This window comes from Gracilinanus agilis, chromosome 5, assembly GCF_016433145.1.
Source record: "Gracilinanus agilis isolate LMUSP501 chromosome 5, AgileGrace, whole genome shotgun sequence".
NCBI lineage: Eukaryota > Metazoa > Chordata > Mammalia > Didelphimorphia > Didelphidae > Gracilinanus > Gracilinanus agilis.
In genome coordinates, this window is record NC_058134.1 from 192,260,595 (window position 1) to 192,278,896 (window position 18,302).

Below are 18,302 nucleotides of genomic sequence, written 5' to 3' on the forward strand. Positions count from 1 at the left end.
CACACACACACACACACACACACACACACACACACACACACACACACACACAGAGACAGAGAGAGAGAGAGAGAGAGAGAGAGAGAGAGAGAGAGAGAGAGAGAATAAAGAAGAGATAAAAATTCCTGCTTAAGTTAATGAATAGCTTACAACACAATTCATGAACAAGAGCACCATCTACTGAACATGAGGTGGCATGACAGGAAGTCATAACAAGGATAATGAACATAGTTTTTGACCATCACACATTTCATATTCCTGTGTGCACGTTGCACATAAAAAAAAAAAAGAAAAAATCTATTTCAAATTATTAATTTGTTCAGAAAATTCTGATAAGATACCACAAAGGATATCACAATCATTTTCCCCAATAACTTTAATAACACAAAAGATGTAAGCACAATTGCTTACCTGCCATCATAGCGATCATACTGGCTTTGTAGACATTAGTGAGAGAGCCAAGTTCTCCGGTCGCCAGAATAGTTTTGAGGTGTGCATCTCCACAGGCTTTGCGAAACTGACGGATCTCATCATACAGAACTGTTGGGGAACAGAAATTGTGGCAGATAAAACTCAGGCAACTGGCCACACAGCTAGGTAGCAGTTTAAGAATAGGAGAACTTATTTACAATTTAAATACAACTTATTTATCATTTTTAATTGATCCAAAATTAATAGCCTGTAGCATGCCAAAAAAAACCTGCTTTGGGTCACAAAAATGTCATTTATTTTCTACTTTCTGGGAAAAGAAAAAGAAAAGAAAATATGTTGACAAAGAATGTTGGTTTGAGCTACAAAACATTCTTGAAAGATCCTCTGGAAAGGTTCAAAAAGCTCAGCTGGACAGAGTATTTCCTGAGCTATATACAGAGCAGGCAGAAGCACTGATGGCCAAAGCTGCTCCACTTGAATCCTGAAAGAACAGATACTCCAGCTGGGTTGGTTATAGCCCTTGTAGCCAGAGTCCTCTGATGAGTCCTCCCACTGCCTTTACTGGATAGCCCTATCTTATGCTATAAGTTCCCATGAGAGTCAAACACAATAATATGCAAATTTGAATATATTTCATAGCTTAATTAAAAGCTCTCTGGAACTTGGGCAGGGATTAACCCCCCCCCCAAAAAAAAACAACAACAACAACAATCATCACCACCCTATACTGAAATGGGCACAGGGCATGTAACTAGACTAAATAATTAAACAATCAGTAACTTCTCATTTAGGCATTAGTCCTCAAATCTTTTGGAAAGACTAGCATTGTACTTATGGATTCTGATTTGCTTGTTTTGTTCTTTTCAGAAAACTTTTTTTCTGTAAGTTGTAGAGTAGAAATTAAGGTTTATCATTTAGAAAGATATAATTTCTTGCTCTTCTGCCTTAGAACCAATATTTAGTATTGATTCTAAGACAGAAGGTAAGAGTTTTAAAGAAAGGGAGAGGGAACAACTAGGTGGCTCAGTGGATAGAAAGCTAAGTCTAGAGATGGAAGAACCTGGGTTCCAATCTGGCCTCAAACACTTCCTAGCTGTGTGCCCTGGCAAGTCGCTTAACCCCAATGGCCTAGTGCTTACCATTCTTCTGCCTTGGAACCAATACTTAGTATGGATTCTAAGATAGACTATAAGGGTTTTAAGAGGGAAAAACATATAATTTCTACCTTTAACTACACAGCTCAAACTCAAATAGTGAATCAGTAAATCAACAATCAGGTTCCAACTATGTTTGATGCTGTATTAGGCACTGTGATGAATGATGGTGAAGTATGAGATACAATGACTTCAAGGAACATGAAACAAAACCTCTTTAGGAAATCAAAAGGACAATATCCAGAGCAAAAGGTTACTATACTTCCAGATAGTTTATTAGAACCTTGAAAATATTTGACTCGAAGCTCCTTTTATTAAATGTCATTAACATAAAACATTTTAAAATTATCTGATTCTTAAGATTAGTCATTTCTCAAGGACCATCAACTAAAAAAAAAAAAACCATACAGTTTATTTGCAACATAACCCCATGGAATTACAGTCAGTGCTTATTGACTAACAGTTGACTACAGAAGCATTATCAGTCACCAAGTGTTTCAGCATGCTGCCTAGACGTTATAATGATGGGTATCTTGGCAACTAGATGGATAATATATCCCAATCAGAGAGATTAGATGGATGAAATGTAACCTAGTCAATCTCAAATCATAATATCCATTAACATTTTCAACTGTAACTTTCTTTCCAATATAAATGAGCAAAATGATGGAAAAACTAATGGCCTATTTTCTTCTACATTAGTGGGAAAGGAGAGAAGCAGGATGTAGATTTATTATAATTGCTACTGAACTGTATATGTAGAGGAAATTACAAATGAAGTAATAAGTTCAAGAGATTTCCATTCCTAAAAATTCTTCATGAGAAGTAATTGCCCAACAGAATGAATAATCTCTTGAAATATCAAAGCATCATTCTTCAAAAGCTCTAAGTGCCTTCTGTACATTATTTCAACATCATAATAAGCAATCACTTATATATTATGAATGTGAAAACTGAAATGCAGAAAGGTGAATGACTTGAATAAGATCTCATCACTGGTCGGTAGTAGAACAGAAATCATAATTCAAGCTTCCGAGATACTAAGACCTTATTGTTAAACCATGCTGCCTCTAACCCTAAAATGTGCACATGGGCACATATTACTCTCATAGAATAGTATTAATCTCTTCAATCATCTTTTTTAAATGTAGCACCCCACAATAATCAAAGAACTAGATTTCTTCTGAAAATTAAAAAAATAGAGTGAAATGAGATTTTATGAGAACATGCAAAAACCATCATTTGTGTAAAGTTAACAATATAGAAATTTTTGTGATAGGTATCCATCTTCCAAATGGGAATAGAATAGGAAAAGCATGCTAAAAGGAAAAGGACCACATCAGGAATCAGGAGACCCAGCGTTTAGTCCCAGATCTACCACTAATCAAAGTTTATGACCAGCGGATGCTAGAAGTCTAAGATAAGATACATGAAATTATTGTTGCTTAAACATTCTAAACATGAAACATCAAATAAAGTTAACTCCTGTCTGACCCATCCCACCCCACCCTTGACAGCTCAGTCTGAGTAAATATAACTTTCACCCACTACCCCTGAGTTCTGAGGCAAGGAAAAATCAATGTCATTCTGCATCTTGGCTGTTCTGTTGTTTTAACACAAGGTATTCAATCAGTGTTCACTAACAGGTGGCAGAGAAGTTGGTCATCTTCAGAATGGTCTGATAAGGGAGCACAAGGCAGGAATCAGCATTGTGCATCAGAATTAGCCAGCCCTCCCCCAATATGGATTTAAAAGTGGCTTACAGCTCCTCTAGCATTATCTGTTTATGCCAGGGAGAAGGGAACATCAAGGTTTGCCTCTCTGTCCCTTTTTCTGTTCCTCCATTTAAAATAGCTTTGTCTTCCCCTCCCAAAATAAAAGAAAGTTGAAGTCCTTTAATCTTAGGGCTTCTCCAAAATTGTATAGACATATAAATAAAGAACAATAAAGCTGTTAGTCCTGGAAAACTGTATTAGAAAATCTTAAATGTGCAGTGAGGGGGGTAGTAGAGAAGGAGGAAGGATTAAGGTAAGTACGATCCTAAGAGTTTGTAGACTAGGTTTCTGATATAAAAGTTACACAATGAATTTACTTTTATATTTCATACTATTCAAAAGAACTTCAGAAATAATTGTTTAAGCAATTATTTTTTGAGTACCAGAACGATGTTCCAACAGTTTGCAAGAATGGCCTGAAAATAACACAAGATAATTGTATGTATAGTAAAACGCAATATAAAAATGTATAGCAACCACTTATATTTAAAGGGGGCATAAAACTGTACCAAAAAAAAAATTAAGTTACCAACCATCAAGATAAGTAGCAATGCTACAGTTAATAATACAGGATTGAAAACTAAGAGAACTAAAATATCAGGAAAACCTAAGAGGGTCAGCTATTGGAAGGCATATGGTTAACATTCAAAAAGGTACTGATGAGCTAAAACATTGGGGGGAATCTATTATGATGATTTTTTTAATGTATGTTGTTCATGATTTGTGATTTTATTGTTGCAGGGGATTCCAAGGGAACTCCCTTCACCCCAGGAGACTAAAAATCGGGAAATTAGAAGTCCTTAATTGGCTGAGGCACTGAGAAATTAAATGGGTTCTAGTAAATGGTCACACAGTTTTTATGTCAGAAGTAGAATATGAATCCCAATATTTCTGACCCAAAACCAATCCTCTATCCATAAAATCATGATGCCTCTCAAACAAAAAATGAATAGAGATAATTATAAAGTCTTATACCTGAGTTCAAAAAATCAGCTTCACAAATACAAGATGGTGGAGACAGGGGAAGAGAGCTGATTCTTTAGAAGGCACTCGGGAGTTTTAGGTGATTTAGTGGCACAGTGGATAGAAAACCAGGCCTAGAATTAGGAAAACTGCCCCCTGAATCAAATCCAGCCTCAAACACTTTCTAGCTATGTGACACTGGGCAAATCATTTAACCCTATTTAACTCGGTTTCCTCATTTGTAAAATAGAAAATGGCAAACCACCCCAGTATCTTTGCCAAGAAAAGCCCAAAAGGAGTCATATAGAGTTGGACATGACTGAAAAATGACTCAACGACAACAAAGTTCAATATTAATCAACAATGTAATAAGACTAAAAGCTAAGCCATTTAAGGGTGGGGACTGTTCTTGCTTTTTTTCTTTATATTCCCAGCTCTTAGCACAGTGCCTGACAAATAACATTTTTTTGAATGACTATGATTAGTTAAGCTTCCATTTGGAAGAGAAATGTGCTGCTCTAGTCTGATTCCAGGACTACAAGAGCACCATGTTTGGTTGTGGATGCCACATTTTAGGAAGAATATGGACAAGGTGATTTGGACAAGAGTAATTAGAATGATGAAAGACTTTGTGCTTCACACCATCTGAACACCAGCTAAAAAACTGGAGATGTTTAGCCTGGAAAAAAGAAAGAAAGGTGGGAAGGGAAGGGAAGAAGCATGTATTAAGCACTGTACATATCATTTTATAAATATTATCTTATTTAATCTTTTTTTGAGAAGACAAAGGAGAGGCATGATTCAAGTAGTTGGAAGGGCTAAAATGAAAGGTAACATATGGCAGAGTGAGTTAGCTGACCTTAGCATCATAGCCTCATGTTCTTCCTCTGACACAGTCCTACCTGTATGAGCCTAGACAAGTCACTTAACTTCCACATGATCATCTAGATAATTTACTAACAATATGAGTTTCAGAGAATGTGAAAGGAGTGAAATAAGAGATCCAGGTCCTATCACCCTACTGAGGAAACAGGAAAAAACTTGATGCCAATCCCAGAGACTGCTTCTGCCGCTGCCTGAGACTTGGGAAGTAACGCCACCCCCTTCTCTCTCATTGCCTGCATCCTCGTAGACATTAATGACTTTTAACCTGAAGGGAGCTTCTACTCCACTACCACCCTCTACGTGGTTTTTCTAAAACCTGACCTAGGCTTTTCTAGCCCCCACTCAGTTGGCTCCCACATGGGCCCTAGCGTTTACTCTTCAAACATGGACTATTTCAAACTATTCCTTGCAATTATCTTGCCCAAAACTCAGGGGAGAAATTCACCCCTGTACAGACACTAAGCCTGCCCAAGATTTTGAACTATATACCCTGTGCTCAGAGCAGAGCTCAGTTAGAAGGAAATTGAATTGGACCAGAGGTGGATTTTAAAACCACAGAACTGAATGGGTTTTGTTTCTGTTTAAAAAGTCTCTGTATCTTATTGTATTTTGCTGATTAATTTTGTGAATTAATTTTGTTGTTTTGTTGATTTTTCTGTTGCACTGAATCATTTTAAGCTAATGAAGTTTTGGATGCTAGATTAATTCTGTTTATGATTTTATTGTAATTCCCAAATAGTGAACAAATCTATTAGAATTGAAAAAAAAATGTTTTGTTGACTACATAGCTTATAATCTGTTCCTCATATTGTATTTCCTGATTTCATTAAGGTTTCATTTTTTTCTAAATTTACCTGTATTAATCCAATTCTGTTATCTGTACCATTTATGAACATCTTAAACATTTTTAAGTTTTAATAGCCCATTAAATGTATACTGAATTTATCATCTCAACTATAGGATCACATGCCTTATGTATACTGAATTTATCATCTCAACTATAGGATCACATGCCTTAAGTTTTTATTCTATCTTGTGTACAACCTTGAAGATTTTAATGCCTTGAGAATTTAAATTACAATTTTATAAGAGGACTTTAGAATTGACTTTAGATGCCTAGCACCCTTCTGTATAAACGATAAGGTTTTATATATTTATTATAAAGAATTGTTGTCTTAAAGGAGTAGAGGAAACATGGAAGTTTCCTAACCTTTTTTTTTTTTTTTTTTTTTACACAGGAAGCCAGGAGAGCTCCTGTATGATTTATATTTAGTCTCTATGTTTTTACTTGCTTTCCCATTAGAAGGATCTAGAATTCCTGAGGATAATTTAGACCCAGAAGGTTTTTTAAATCAGATTTTTTTTTTAGGCTCTGCCCCACAATTGCTATGGAGGCAGTAATAGTTTGTTAAAAAAATATTTTAGCCAAGGTTGAATGATTTACTATACCTGTTGAATTTGTGACAAGTATACAATTTTTTTAAAACATCATAGCAAGTGATTATAATAATGGGCTTGTTTGCTATTGTCTTTAAATGTGTTACTGGAAATTATGGAACTTTATTTGAATATGCATTATGAATCTGCTATTTTATAAAAACCATTTACACTCACAGTTCATGAGTAAGTTAACAGGAAATGGATCTCATTTTTGAATAAAAAACCTTTCACTAATTCTAAGATATATATACATATATATATTATTTTTAAAAACATTCTTTTATTATTCTTCCTTCAATGTGCAATATAGTATTTGGTTTTTTACTTTCTCATTTTTATACTTGAAAACATTGTTTTTTCCCTGAATTTTACATTTTCTTATTGCTTTTCCTTTTAATTTTTTAATAGAGCAATTGATTTTTTCCTTTTTTTTCATTTTTGTACTTAAAGTACATATAATCAATGTTAATCATTTTTTGATTTACAGTGATATGTTTAATGTAAATATATATTTGCTATAATACTAATGCATACCCAAAAAGCCTTAGACTATGGTAACCTGCCAATTATTGGTAAATATTATGGGACCGTGATTAATGTCTCTCTGTCTGATTCCAGGGGAAGGGAGAAAAATAAGCCACAAGGTCATGGAGACCTACTGAGAATCTGCAAAGTGCCAAGGAGCAAAAAGTCATGCAGACCATGGATTGAGGAAGTTCTATGCCCAATACTGAAGGGCTTGAAACTAGTGTTTGAAGTTTGGGGTTGCAGCTTTCTAACATGTTAGAGGCCAGACTTCCCATTAACTTCTTTTCCTAGTAAGAACTTAAGATTGGTTCTCAGTATGACTCATTCCCTGAGAAGGTGCACGAAAAATCAGACCAGGGAAAGACACTTCCCTTGCACACATATTTGGTCCTGTTATTTCTCTTATATATAGAATGGCAACTTTCTGTAGTCCTGGCTCCCAAATGGGTAATTGCAAACTGCTTAAATCACTTTAATTGGGCCTTGACTCAAGGACCTGTTATAAGTTTATTTTTCCTTACATTTTTGCACATAAATTTTTGACATTTTACATTTCATTCAAAAGTTAATTTTTTCTACTTTATTTGGATTTTATTCTTTTTTTATTTCTTTTGCCAATTGATTTCATACAACCCCGTGACTCAGCCATGTATCCTTAGATGACCTGGGGTACCCTCTTCAGGGGAGAATGTGTTATTCCTTTTCCTTGGAGGGGGTGAGTTTTATAATCATAATATCTATATTATAATCTATAATGTAAAATTTTAACTCTTTTAGGAGTAATTTCATGGGGGGAATGTATAATTCTCCTCAGAAGGGAATGTATGTTTTATACTCTATAATGAAAAGTTTAAATTCTTTTGAGAGTAATTTCAGGGTAAGAAATTTGCCATCTCCCCAAAATCCAGACAATGAACCTGCTTGGAGAAGGCACCATGAAGATTCCTGAAGAGCCTTCACTGGACCATGAAGATCCAAAATGAACTTTGGGGTGCAGTTGGTTGAACTATGGGGAGTTGAATGCATTTGTTTTTTAATGTACACTCTTATGCCAATAGGGTACTGCCCCAATTGGCTTTTTGTCAATGCGGCTAGTTTTTATCCTCTTTTCTTTTATCCCCAAATTTCTGTAATTTAAAAGTTATGTTTACAAGAGTGTTCAAGGAGACCAGTCTCTTTCCACTCTCAGGGGGGAATGTGTTAGTGGAAATTTGGGGTTCATTTGAGCCTTAAATATTTAGATATGTGACATAAACTTCCTGTGGACATTTAGGGGACTTTGACACTACATTTCCCATGATTCAACGGGTTTCCCATCTTATATGGTGATGTGAGCCATAGTAAAGCGTAGCTTAAATAAAGAGGACTTGATTGGGATGCTCTTTTTGTAGGAGGCAGTAATAATGTGGGAGAAGGTATGGCAGTCAATTTGAATTAGATCTTAGCAGGCTCGTGGTCTTCTTTATTTTACCAACATGGCTTTAATTAAAATATTAATACTTCTATTTCATCTTCATTTTAATCATAACACCTTAGTAAAATATTATTATTATATTAAAACATTATAATTGGTACAATGTAGAGTGTCCTGCACTTGAAGTCAGGAAGATCCAATTTTTAATCTAACCTCGGATACTTACTAGCTATGTGATCTCAAACAAGTCATTTAACCTCTAGCCTCAGTTTCCTCATTCTAAAATAGAGAAAATAATAACACCTACCTCTCAGGATTGTTGTGACAATAAAATGATATAATAATTATAAAAAAGTACTTAGCACAGTACTTAGAATATAGTAAGCACTATATAAATCTCAGTATTATCATTTATTATTATTATAAATGAAAGTGAGATTGGTACTTTAAAAAACCTCAAAAATCAAAAATACATTTGCTGTTTATGGTTGGGTCATGCCAATATAATAAAAATTGTCATATTCATAAATTAATTCATGAAATTAGTGTTTTATTGATCAAATGACCAATAGGTTCATAGACTCAGAGATGAAGATGATATCGTCCTCATTTTACAGATGAGGAACCTCAATCCAGTGAGGTTGTGATTTACCTAAGTTCATACTAGTCAGTAGCAGAGCTGCATTATTAAACAGAATTAAACAAAATAATAAGTGAAATAATTCATTAAGAACAATAAAAGGTTTAGAATCTCAAGGTAAATAGTAGAAACAAAAGAGACAAAGAGCTCAAACCATAAAATGAAGCACAATAAATGTGTTGGGTGGGCCTTAATGCCTAGAGAAAGTTTGGGGGATTTTTTAAAGACATCAAAGAGTCATAGTCAAGATTAAACAGGGAAGTTTAAGGTTCAGTTAACCCAGGAACACAAAATTCAACAAGGACTCTTTCTTCAATGAGAATCAAAGGGAAAATATGGCATAAATTAGATTTAGACCAAAATCTTTTACCATATATGATAATAATCTCCAAACGGATTTGTAACCTCAATATCAAAGGTCAGTCACATCACTAAAGAAAAAATATTAAGGAAAACACAAGATATATTTCATAACTATAACTACATAGAAAGTACCCAGAAGAGGATAGAGGTAATTATAAAAAATAAACAACTTTGATTGCATAAAAATTTAAGGCTTTTGCACAAACAAAATCAATGCAACTAGAAGAAAAAATATTATTTCATAGTAAAATATTTGCATTAAGTATTCCTGAAAAAGTTTACTATTCAGGATCCAGAACTGATTTAGATAAACAAAGTTACCAGTTTTTGTGGGGTAACACTTCCAGAAATGGCACAAAAGTAAAAAAAAAAACATAAATGTTGAACTTATGGCAAATGGAGGCTAAGTTCTCATGAGCACCAAAAACTGTAAATTTCACTAGACTGCTGAAAATACACTTTTATGTATCTTTATTCAAAAAACATTAATTCTGATCATGTGTACTTTTCCTAATATATGAAATAGTCCATAAAATATAACATACAAAACAAAACTGGTAATATGCAAAACATTTTTCTTGCTAGTAATTCTTTAGATTCTGTGATGTTTTGTGCTAACATCCCAGTCAAAAACATATATAATTGGAAATCCTAAAAAAAAAATCAAAGGAAAATTAATAAAATTGAAAATAAGAAAATTATTAAACTAATAAATAAGACTAGAAGTTGCTTTCATGAAAAAACACACAAATAAAATAGAGCACTGTCTAATTTGATTTTTAAAAGGAAAGAAGAAATCAAAATACCAGTTTCAAAAATGAATAGTGTGAAATCACCACCAATGAAGAGGAAATGAAAGCAATCAGTAGGAGTTAAGTGAAATGGATGAATATTTACCAAAAAAATTAATTGCCCAGACTTTCAAAAGGGGAAAATAAATAATTCCATCTCAGAAAAAGAAATCAAACAGGCCATCAATGAACTCCCCAAGAAAAAATCCCTAGGACCAGAAGGATTCAAAAGTGAATTCTATCAAACATTTAAAGAATAATTAATCTCAATACTATATAAACTATTTGGCAAAATAAGTAAAGGAGTCCTACCAAATTGTTTTTATGACACAAATGTGGTGCTGATACCTAAGCCAAGAAGACCAAAAACTTCAGAGAAAAAAAATTACAGACCAATTTCCTTAGTGAATTTTGATGCAAAATTCTTATGCCAGGAATGCAAGGCTGATTTAATATTAGGGAAACTACCATTGTAATTGACCATATGAACAACCAAACTAACAGAAATCACATGATTATCTCAATAATCTACATAAAAAGCCTTTGATAAAATACATCCATTCCTATTAAAACACTAGAAAGCACAGGAAAAAATGGGTCATTCCTTAAAATGATAAGTAGTATCTATCCAAAATGATCAGCAAGTATCATCTTCAATAGGGATAAATTAGAAGTCTTCCCAATAAGATCAGAAATGAAGCAAGGATGCCCATTATTACCACTATTATTTAATATTGTACTAGAAATGTTAGATTTAGCAATAAGAGAAGAAAAAGAAATTAAAGAAGTAAAGTAGGCAGTGAGGAAACTAAATTATCACTCTTTGCAGATGATATGATGGTATACCTAGAGAATCCTAGAGAATCAATTTTAAAACTAGTTGAAATAATTAATAACTTTAGCAAAGTTGCAGGATACAAAATAAATCTACATAAATCATCAGCATTTCTATATATTCTAACGAAGTCCAGAAGCAAGAATTAGAAAGAAAAACTCATTTGAAAAAACTCTAGACAATATAAATATATATAATATATGCAAAATATATTTATTGATTTAAGGTAATACTATATTGCTATAAACTTCTCTACCTTGGTTGCCCTCTGAAAACCAAGGGAAAGGTTGCTGGGACTTTAGTTGTTCTTTACAACAGTAGTTTGAACAAGACTAGTGAAGCACCAAGAGGATACCAACCATTCTACAAACCTGAGCAATCATGACTCATTTTTTTCTCTTTTGTGTACAGTGTCAAATGTGAATGTTTGTCATTGCAAATGTAAAGATGAAGTTACTAACAAAATCATGTGAATCCTTAAAGTCACAAAAATTAAACACATGAATATTGAGAATTGACTATAAGATCAAGTAGCCAAGAAACAGAAAGTTTTCAAAATAAGAATTTTTGCAAATAAGTTTGATTGACACTTCTGTATTTGTATCATAGTAATTTATTTATTGGATTGGACTGAATTTCTGGATTGCTTCACTACTCACATTGAGCTCTCCCAAGTAACAAAGGAAAAAACCAACCAAACGGTACACAACATAAAGCACCTGTTTCTTTACCAAAAAGAAGGAGGTATTTCAGCATTTCTTCTCCTAAGCCAAAATCAGCCATTATGATCACTTAGAACTTGGATCCCTTTTACTGTTCTTTTCATTCATCCTATTCATTCATAATATATGCATTGTGTATACTGTTCTCCTGATTCTACTTGCCACACTTTGCATCACTTCAAACAAATCTTCCTGGAATTTCTCTAAATTCCTCAAACTTATTATTTCTGAAAGCACAATAATATTCCACCATATCACGTTTATGAATCAATTTTAAAGCATTTATTAATCACTTAACCCAGGCTAAGCACTGGAAATACAAAGAGAAATTTTTAAAAGTCCCTACCCTCAAGAATAATAGGGAAAGGGGGCAGCTGGGTAGCTCAGTGGATTGAGAGCCAGGCCTAGAGACGGGAGGTCCTAGGTTCGAATCCGGCCTCAGACATTTCCCAGCTGTGTGACCCTGGGCAAGTCACTTGACCCCCATTGCCTACCCTTACCAACCTTCCACCTATAAATCAATACACAGAAGTTAAGGGTTTAAAAAAAAAAAAAAAAAAAAAAAAAAAAAGAATAATAGGGAAAGATGAAATACTTTGGGGAGTGGTGTCAGGAAGAAGTCTTTTTGTTTAAAAACACATAGGAATTGTGAATGAAGTCATAGGGGAATACTTTCACTTATCCTTTACAACAGCACTAGTAACACCAATTTGATTATAATTCCAGAATTGGAAAATGAGGAGGGAAGGAAGGGTACCTGCATAGGAGATGTCAAAAAGATGCCTAGGGTACAAAATCTGAAAAATGGCTAGAGATGACCTAGACAGAATGGGGCAAGCAAGGAAGTATAAGTTATCTAAGGCAGTGATGGGCAAGCTTTTTAAAGAGGGGGCTAAAGGAAAAGAAATGCTCATATGTCAGTTTGTTTCTAAGTCAACTCTTTCGAAGTTTCATTGTATTGTATCCTATTCATTGTATTTTTCAGATTAGGAATAATGTCCCATGGCCAGATAGAACATTTCAGGGGGCTGCATCTGGCCCAGGGCCATAGTTTGTCCATCACTGATCTAAGGTATGATCTTTGGTCCAAAGAGTATAGCAGAAGGTCAGTTGATAAGACAACCAGAATATAGCAAATAATTATGATTATATACTAAAATTTATGTAGTCATCCCTCAACCAATAGATACACTGTTTCCAGGTGTTTTTTTTTTTCTCTTTTTCACTACTATGAAAAGGACTACAATGAGTATTTTTCTATATGTAGACTTGTCTTTGATTCTCTGGAAGTATGTGCCCATTGGTGGGATCACTAGGACAAAAGGTATAAATATGAATAATTTAGCAACTTTTCAAATATAATTCCAAATTATTTTCCAGAATATTTCAATCAATTCACAACTCCACAAGCACAGTATCTGTATGCCTGTCTTCCCACAGTTCCTCCAACATTAATTTTATTTCTCTCTTTGATCACCTTTGATAATTTAATGGATATAAGTTGAATCTTCTGAACTGCTTTAATTTGAATTTCTAATTTATGGTTATTTGTGATTTGGAACAATTTTTCATTATAGACCACCACAGATTTTAGTGTCTGCTTTGTATCAGACCCTGTGCTAAGGCACTGTGTATACAAAAGACAAAAAACAAAAATTTCTTTAGGGAGCTTATATTCTACTGGGGGGAAAGGGAGAATGGAACAAAGGTAAATACAGAATATTAGAGTGAATGAGGTAGTTTTGTCAGAGGAAGAGAAGGAAGCACTGGGGAGATCAAGAAAGGCTCCATGTAAAGCTGAGTTTTGAAAGAAGTTAGGAATTTTAAGAGGAAGGATCATGGGGGAGCCATGTGGGACAGCCTGTGCAAATCACAAAATGAAAAGGTAGAATGTTGTCTCTAGAATTGAAAATATACCAGAAAGCTGGTGACCACTGTAGACCCACTATAGTAGATAATCATTACTGAAAATTAAGCCTGGCTGAATAGTTGATAATCAACTTATAATCATGGGAGAGAAAGATTTGGGCATTGTCAGAACTCAAAGCTGTTCTCAATAATTAAGGGAGAATTAAAATAGTATCCATTTTTACTGATGCATAGGTATACTTGCAACTCTAAAGACAAGAACAGCATCAACGATAAACCTGGACAGGGGGCAGTTAGGTGGCTCAATGGATTGAGAGTCAGGCATAGAGGTGGGGCGGGGGTGGTCTTGGGTTCAAATCTGGTCTCAGAAAATTAGCTGTGTGACCCTAGACAAGTCACTTAACCCCCATTGCCTAGTCCTCACCACTCTTCTGTCCTGGAATCAATATACACTTTTGATTCTAAAAAGGAAGGCTTTTTAAAAAAATGATACATTTATAAATATGTGCCTTGAACATCTCAGTCAGACACTTAATCAGCTTGTAGATTTTCATCTAATAATTAGAATAATTATATCCCAAAAGTAAATTTAAAGTAATTCTTCCACTAACAAGCTGTAACTTTGGACAAATCATTTAATTGCTCTTGACCTCAGTTTCTCCATCTGCAAAGTAAGATAATGATCTTAGATGTTTTCAGGCTAGAAAATGTCATGCTGTGCACTGATAAGTTAATGAGTGAGTTTTGAACTTTCTAGTTTATTTCCAACTCATGTGCATTGTATCTTTTTCCTTTTTCTTTTTTCTTTTGGATTTTATAAGCCTTTGACTCAAGTTCCTGTATAATAATCAATAGAATTTATTAAGAGAGAGGCATGAAAAATACCCACCTAAAATATAACTTTGGTTTACAGTGTGCTTCTGTGGACTAATCTATGATATGATAGATAGATAGATAGATAGATAGATAGATAGATAGATAGATAGATAGACAGATAGATAGATAGATCTATTATACATGTATATTATATGTGATCTATTATATGATTTCAGGAGAGACAACATAGCCTACTGGATAGAGATTCAAGTCCTGCCTCTGATAGCTACTGATCATGGGACACAGGCAAGATGCTTAACTTCTCAATGTCTCCTAGCAGCTATCTCAAGACTAAGCTTCTCTTTTTTAAACCCTTACCTTCCGTCTTAGGATCAATACTACATATTGGTTCCAAGACAGAAGAGAGGCAAGGGCTAGGCAACAAGGATTTAAGTAACTTGCCCAGAGTCACACAGATAGGAAGTGTCTGAGGTCAGATTAGAACCCAGGATCTCTAGGCTTGGCTCTGAGCCACCCATCCGCCCCCAACTAGGAGCTTCTGATTGATTGCTAATCTTATTGTTATGGACTCTATGCACTGGAAGTTCCCTACGCCACTGACATCCCAGATCAGTTCCCTCTAAAATATGATTTTACTAAGATATTCTGACTAGATCCAAAAGATGTATTGAGATGATTCTGTCAAGTGAAGTGGTTAAGCAGGCAGAGAATTTGTATTTGTTTCTTATCTGTCAACACCTTCTCATTTAGTCTGCATAATAAACTCAGGGCAAAGGTGAAACCTATGTAATCCCTTTAAAATTGAGTTGTAACAACTATAGCATATTACCAAAATGACAGGCTACTTTAGCATCAACTCCACAATGACCTATTATAATCTGTTGTTGCAGCAAACAAATCTCAAGGGTGAATGAAATATAAGTATATTTTAACAGTCAAATTCAAACTATGGCTTTTAGAAGAACCAAAAAGAAAAAAGGAAATGCATTTACCAAAATGTATGCATGATATTAATAATTCCACATCCTTAAAAATCTAGACAAATTAATAAGAACAAAACAAAGAATTTCTCTTAATTATAGTGAAACAAGCCGGACAGTTAGTACTTTCCTAGAATGAATAATGTTTTATGCTAAGAAGCAGCAAAAGACTGCTGGGAAAAACTGTGGATTCACACATGCAAAATACCACTTCACCTAGAATGCATGAAAATTTCATAAAAGAAGGCAACTTGATAGGTTTGTGAGAGGTTTCAAGAGGGAAAAAAAAATCTATGCTGGCTGTGTTATACCTTTTAATTCCAACACCTACTCTTTCCTTCCCCCAACATCTCCTACTGGTCCAGAGTCTTATTTTCAATGATAATAAATTCATGGAAAGACTTCTTTATTTCAAAATTGCTACTCTATAGCATGAACTAAAAAAAAAGCATATACACTCAGATTTAAAGGAATGATGGGAGTAAGTATTTCTTGAACAAGGCTGAAAATATTAGGATCAATGGGTACAAACTACAGGAAGGCAGATTTTTCTTCGGCATAAGGAATCATTTATCAAAAAATAGAACACAGCATTTCAATAGGTAGTGAGTTCTCCATCACTAGAGAAAGAGTTCTTTGATCAAAGAAATACATGCTACAGGTCGGATTTATACTAAATGATCTTAGTCCTTTTCAATTCTAAAATTTTAAACTTGCCTTAGATTGTCTGAGACTGAGTTTGAGTCCTATCTCAGCCATCCAAATAGTTCCCCATTTTTTTCTCTACGATTTTGACAACCTGCTAAATCACTGACACCAGAAAAGCATCTGGATTTTACATTTTGCTGACTGTTCATTTGTTGGTTTCAGTTTATTTTTTTGTTACTCTCAGCACCTGTCTGATTCATGATTTTCTACCCTTTCCCTATAAAGAGCAGCAACAGCAGCATTTCACAGGACTCTACTAAGTGGCTAAAAAAAAAGTAAAGGTTAAACAGTGGCTATAAGAGGGAGGATTTTTTTCTGTTCTAAAGCTGTTTCAAAAAATGAAGATTAGGACTCTCATTCCTGCTTACTTCAGCAGGTCCTTCCATATAAAGCAATGTGGTGATCCAAAGAATGGTAGACAGAATGCCAAAAAAAACAAGGGTTCTACTACTGTCTCTACCACTAAGTAGCTCTGTAGAGTAAGTAATTTAATTTCTTTTGGATCTTAAGTTTCCTTTTCTATCAAATGAGATAGCTAGAAGAACTCAAGCTAGATGTTCAGTAGACAGAGTACTGGGCTTGGAGCAAGGAAGAGCTAAACTTCAGCCTAGCTATGTAACCCCATCATTTTAACCTTTGTCTGCAGCAGCTTCCTCAATTGTGAAATGGGAAATGGGAACTATGATAATAGCACTTATCTCACTGAGTTGTAAGGAGCAGATAAGCCATAGGTGAAGCTCTTAGAATGGTTCTGGCTCATAGTAATGTTCCTCTCTCTTAAATTTTTCAAAATCTTGTTAAGAAATCATAGAGCTTGAGTGAAAGAAGACTATCCATACACTCCTGCCCTACACTCCTGGGAAAAACTCCAAATGACTCTTCCTAAGAACCTAGGAATGCTCATGAAAATATAGTGTATGTAGCATGGATATAGTATCTCTTTTATCTCAGTCCTCTCAGTTGGCTTGCACATCTCATTCTGCATTTGAACTTTAGTAGGTTGTTTGGCAGGGTATCCTACAGAGAGCACCCATAACTATAATTTATTCCTTCCAAGTGGTTGGAATAAGCATGGTAGGGAAAATATACTTCTACAATTAATTATAAACTATAATTCCTAACCCTATATTGTCTTGCTCCCTATTTAAAGAAATCAATAAAACTGTTTTCTCCACATTTTCCAAAGATTTCTTAATTGCCAGATCTAATTTCCATTTCTCAGTCCTCATCCTTCTTCATCTCTCTGCAGCTTTTCACACTGATGATCACCATCTTCTCTTCATGATGCTCTCTCCTCTCTAAGTTTTTTAACTGCCCCCTTCAGAGACTTGTTGTCTCCTTTGCTGGCTCTCCATTCGGAACACAACTGCTCACTGTGGATGTCCTCCAAGATTCTGTCCTCAGCCTTCTTCTCTTGTCCCTCTTTACTATCCTACTTGGTGATCTCATCAGATTCCATGGATTCAATTAATATCTCTATGCAAATAGTACTCACATCTATAGATATATCCTCTCTGCTGAGTCCCAATCTTACATCTACAGTTGTCTACTAGACATTTTGAACTGGATGTTCTATAGACATCTTATATTCAACATGTTCAACAATGGACTCTCAGTCTGTCTTCCCAAAATCTCCAATTTCCCTGACTTCCCTATTACTATTGGTGGTGCCATTGTCTTCCCAATCCATCAAGCTCAAAGCCTAGGTATCATCCTCAACTCCTCACTCTCTTTCAACCCCCATATCCAATCTGTGGCAAAGACTTATTGATTTTACCAATGAAACAATTTGTGCATATATCACCTAATTTCCTCTCACACTGCTATTTAGATTATGCCTAGAGTATTATAATAGCCATTTGGTTGGTCTCTCTATGTCAAGCCTCCCCTCAGTCTAGCTCATCCCCTACTCAGTTATCAGAGTAATCTGCCTAAAGTACAAGTCTGACCACACCACATCTCCCAC

At 34.7% G+C, this 18,302-nt stretch overlaps 1 protein-coding gene across 1 annotated transcript in view; it reads right to left on the reverse strand.

Moving 5' to 3' along the window:
- The window catches only part of DERA (deoxyribose-phosphate aldolase), a 146,800-nt gene that overhangs the window by 69,841 nt on the left and 58,657 nt on the right, over nucleotides 1–18,302 (reverse strand). The window contains exon 6 of the mRNA XM_044677478.1: nucleotides 412–540. Coding sequence (XP_044533413.1) covers nucleotides 412–540 — 129 coding nt within the window. The remainder of the gene's footprint in view (nucleotides 1–411; nucleotides 541–18,302) is intronic.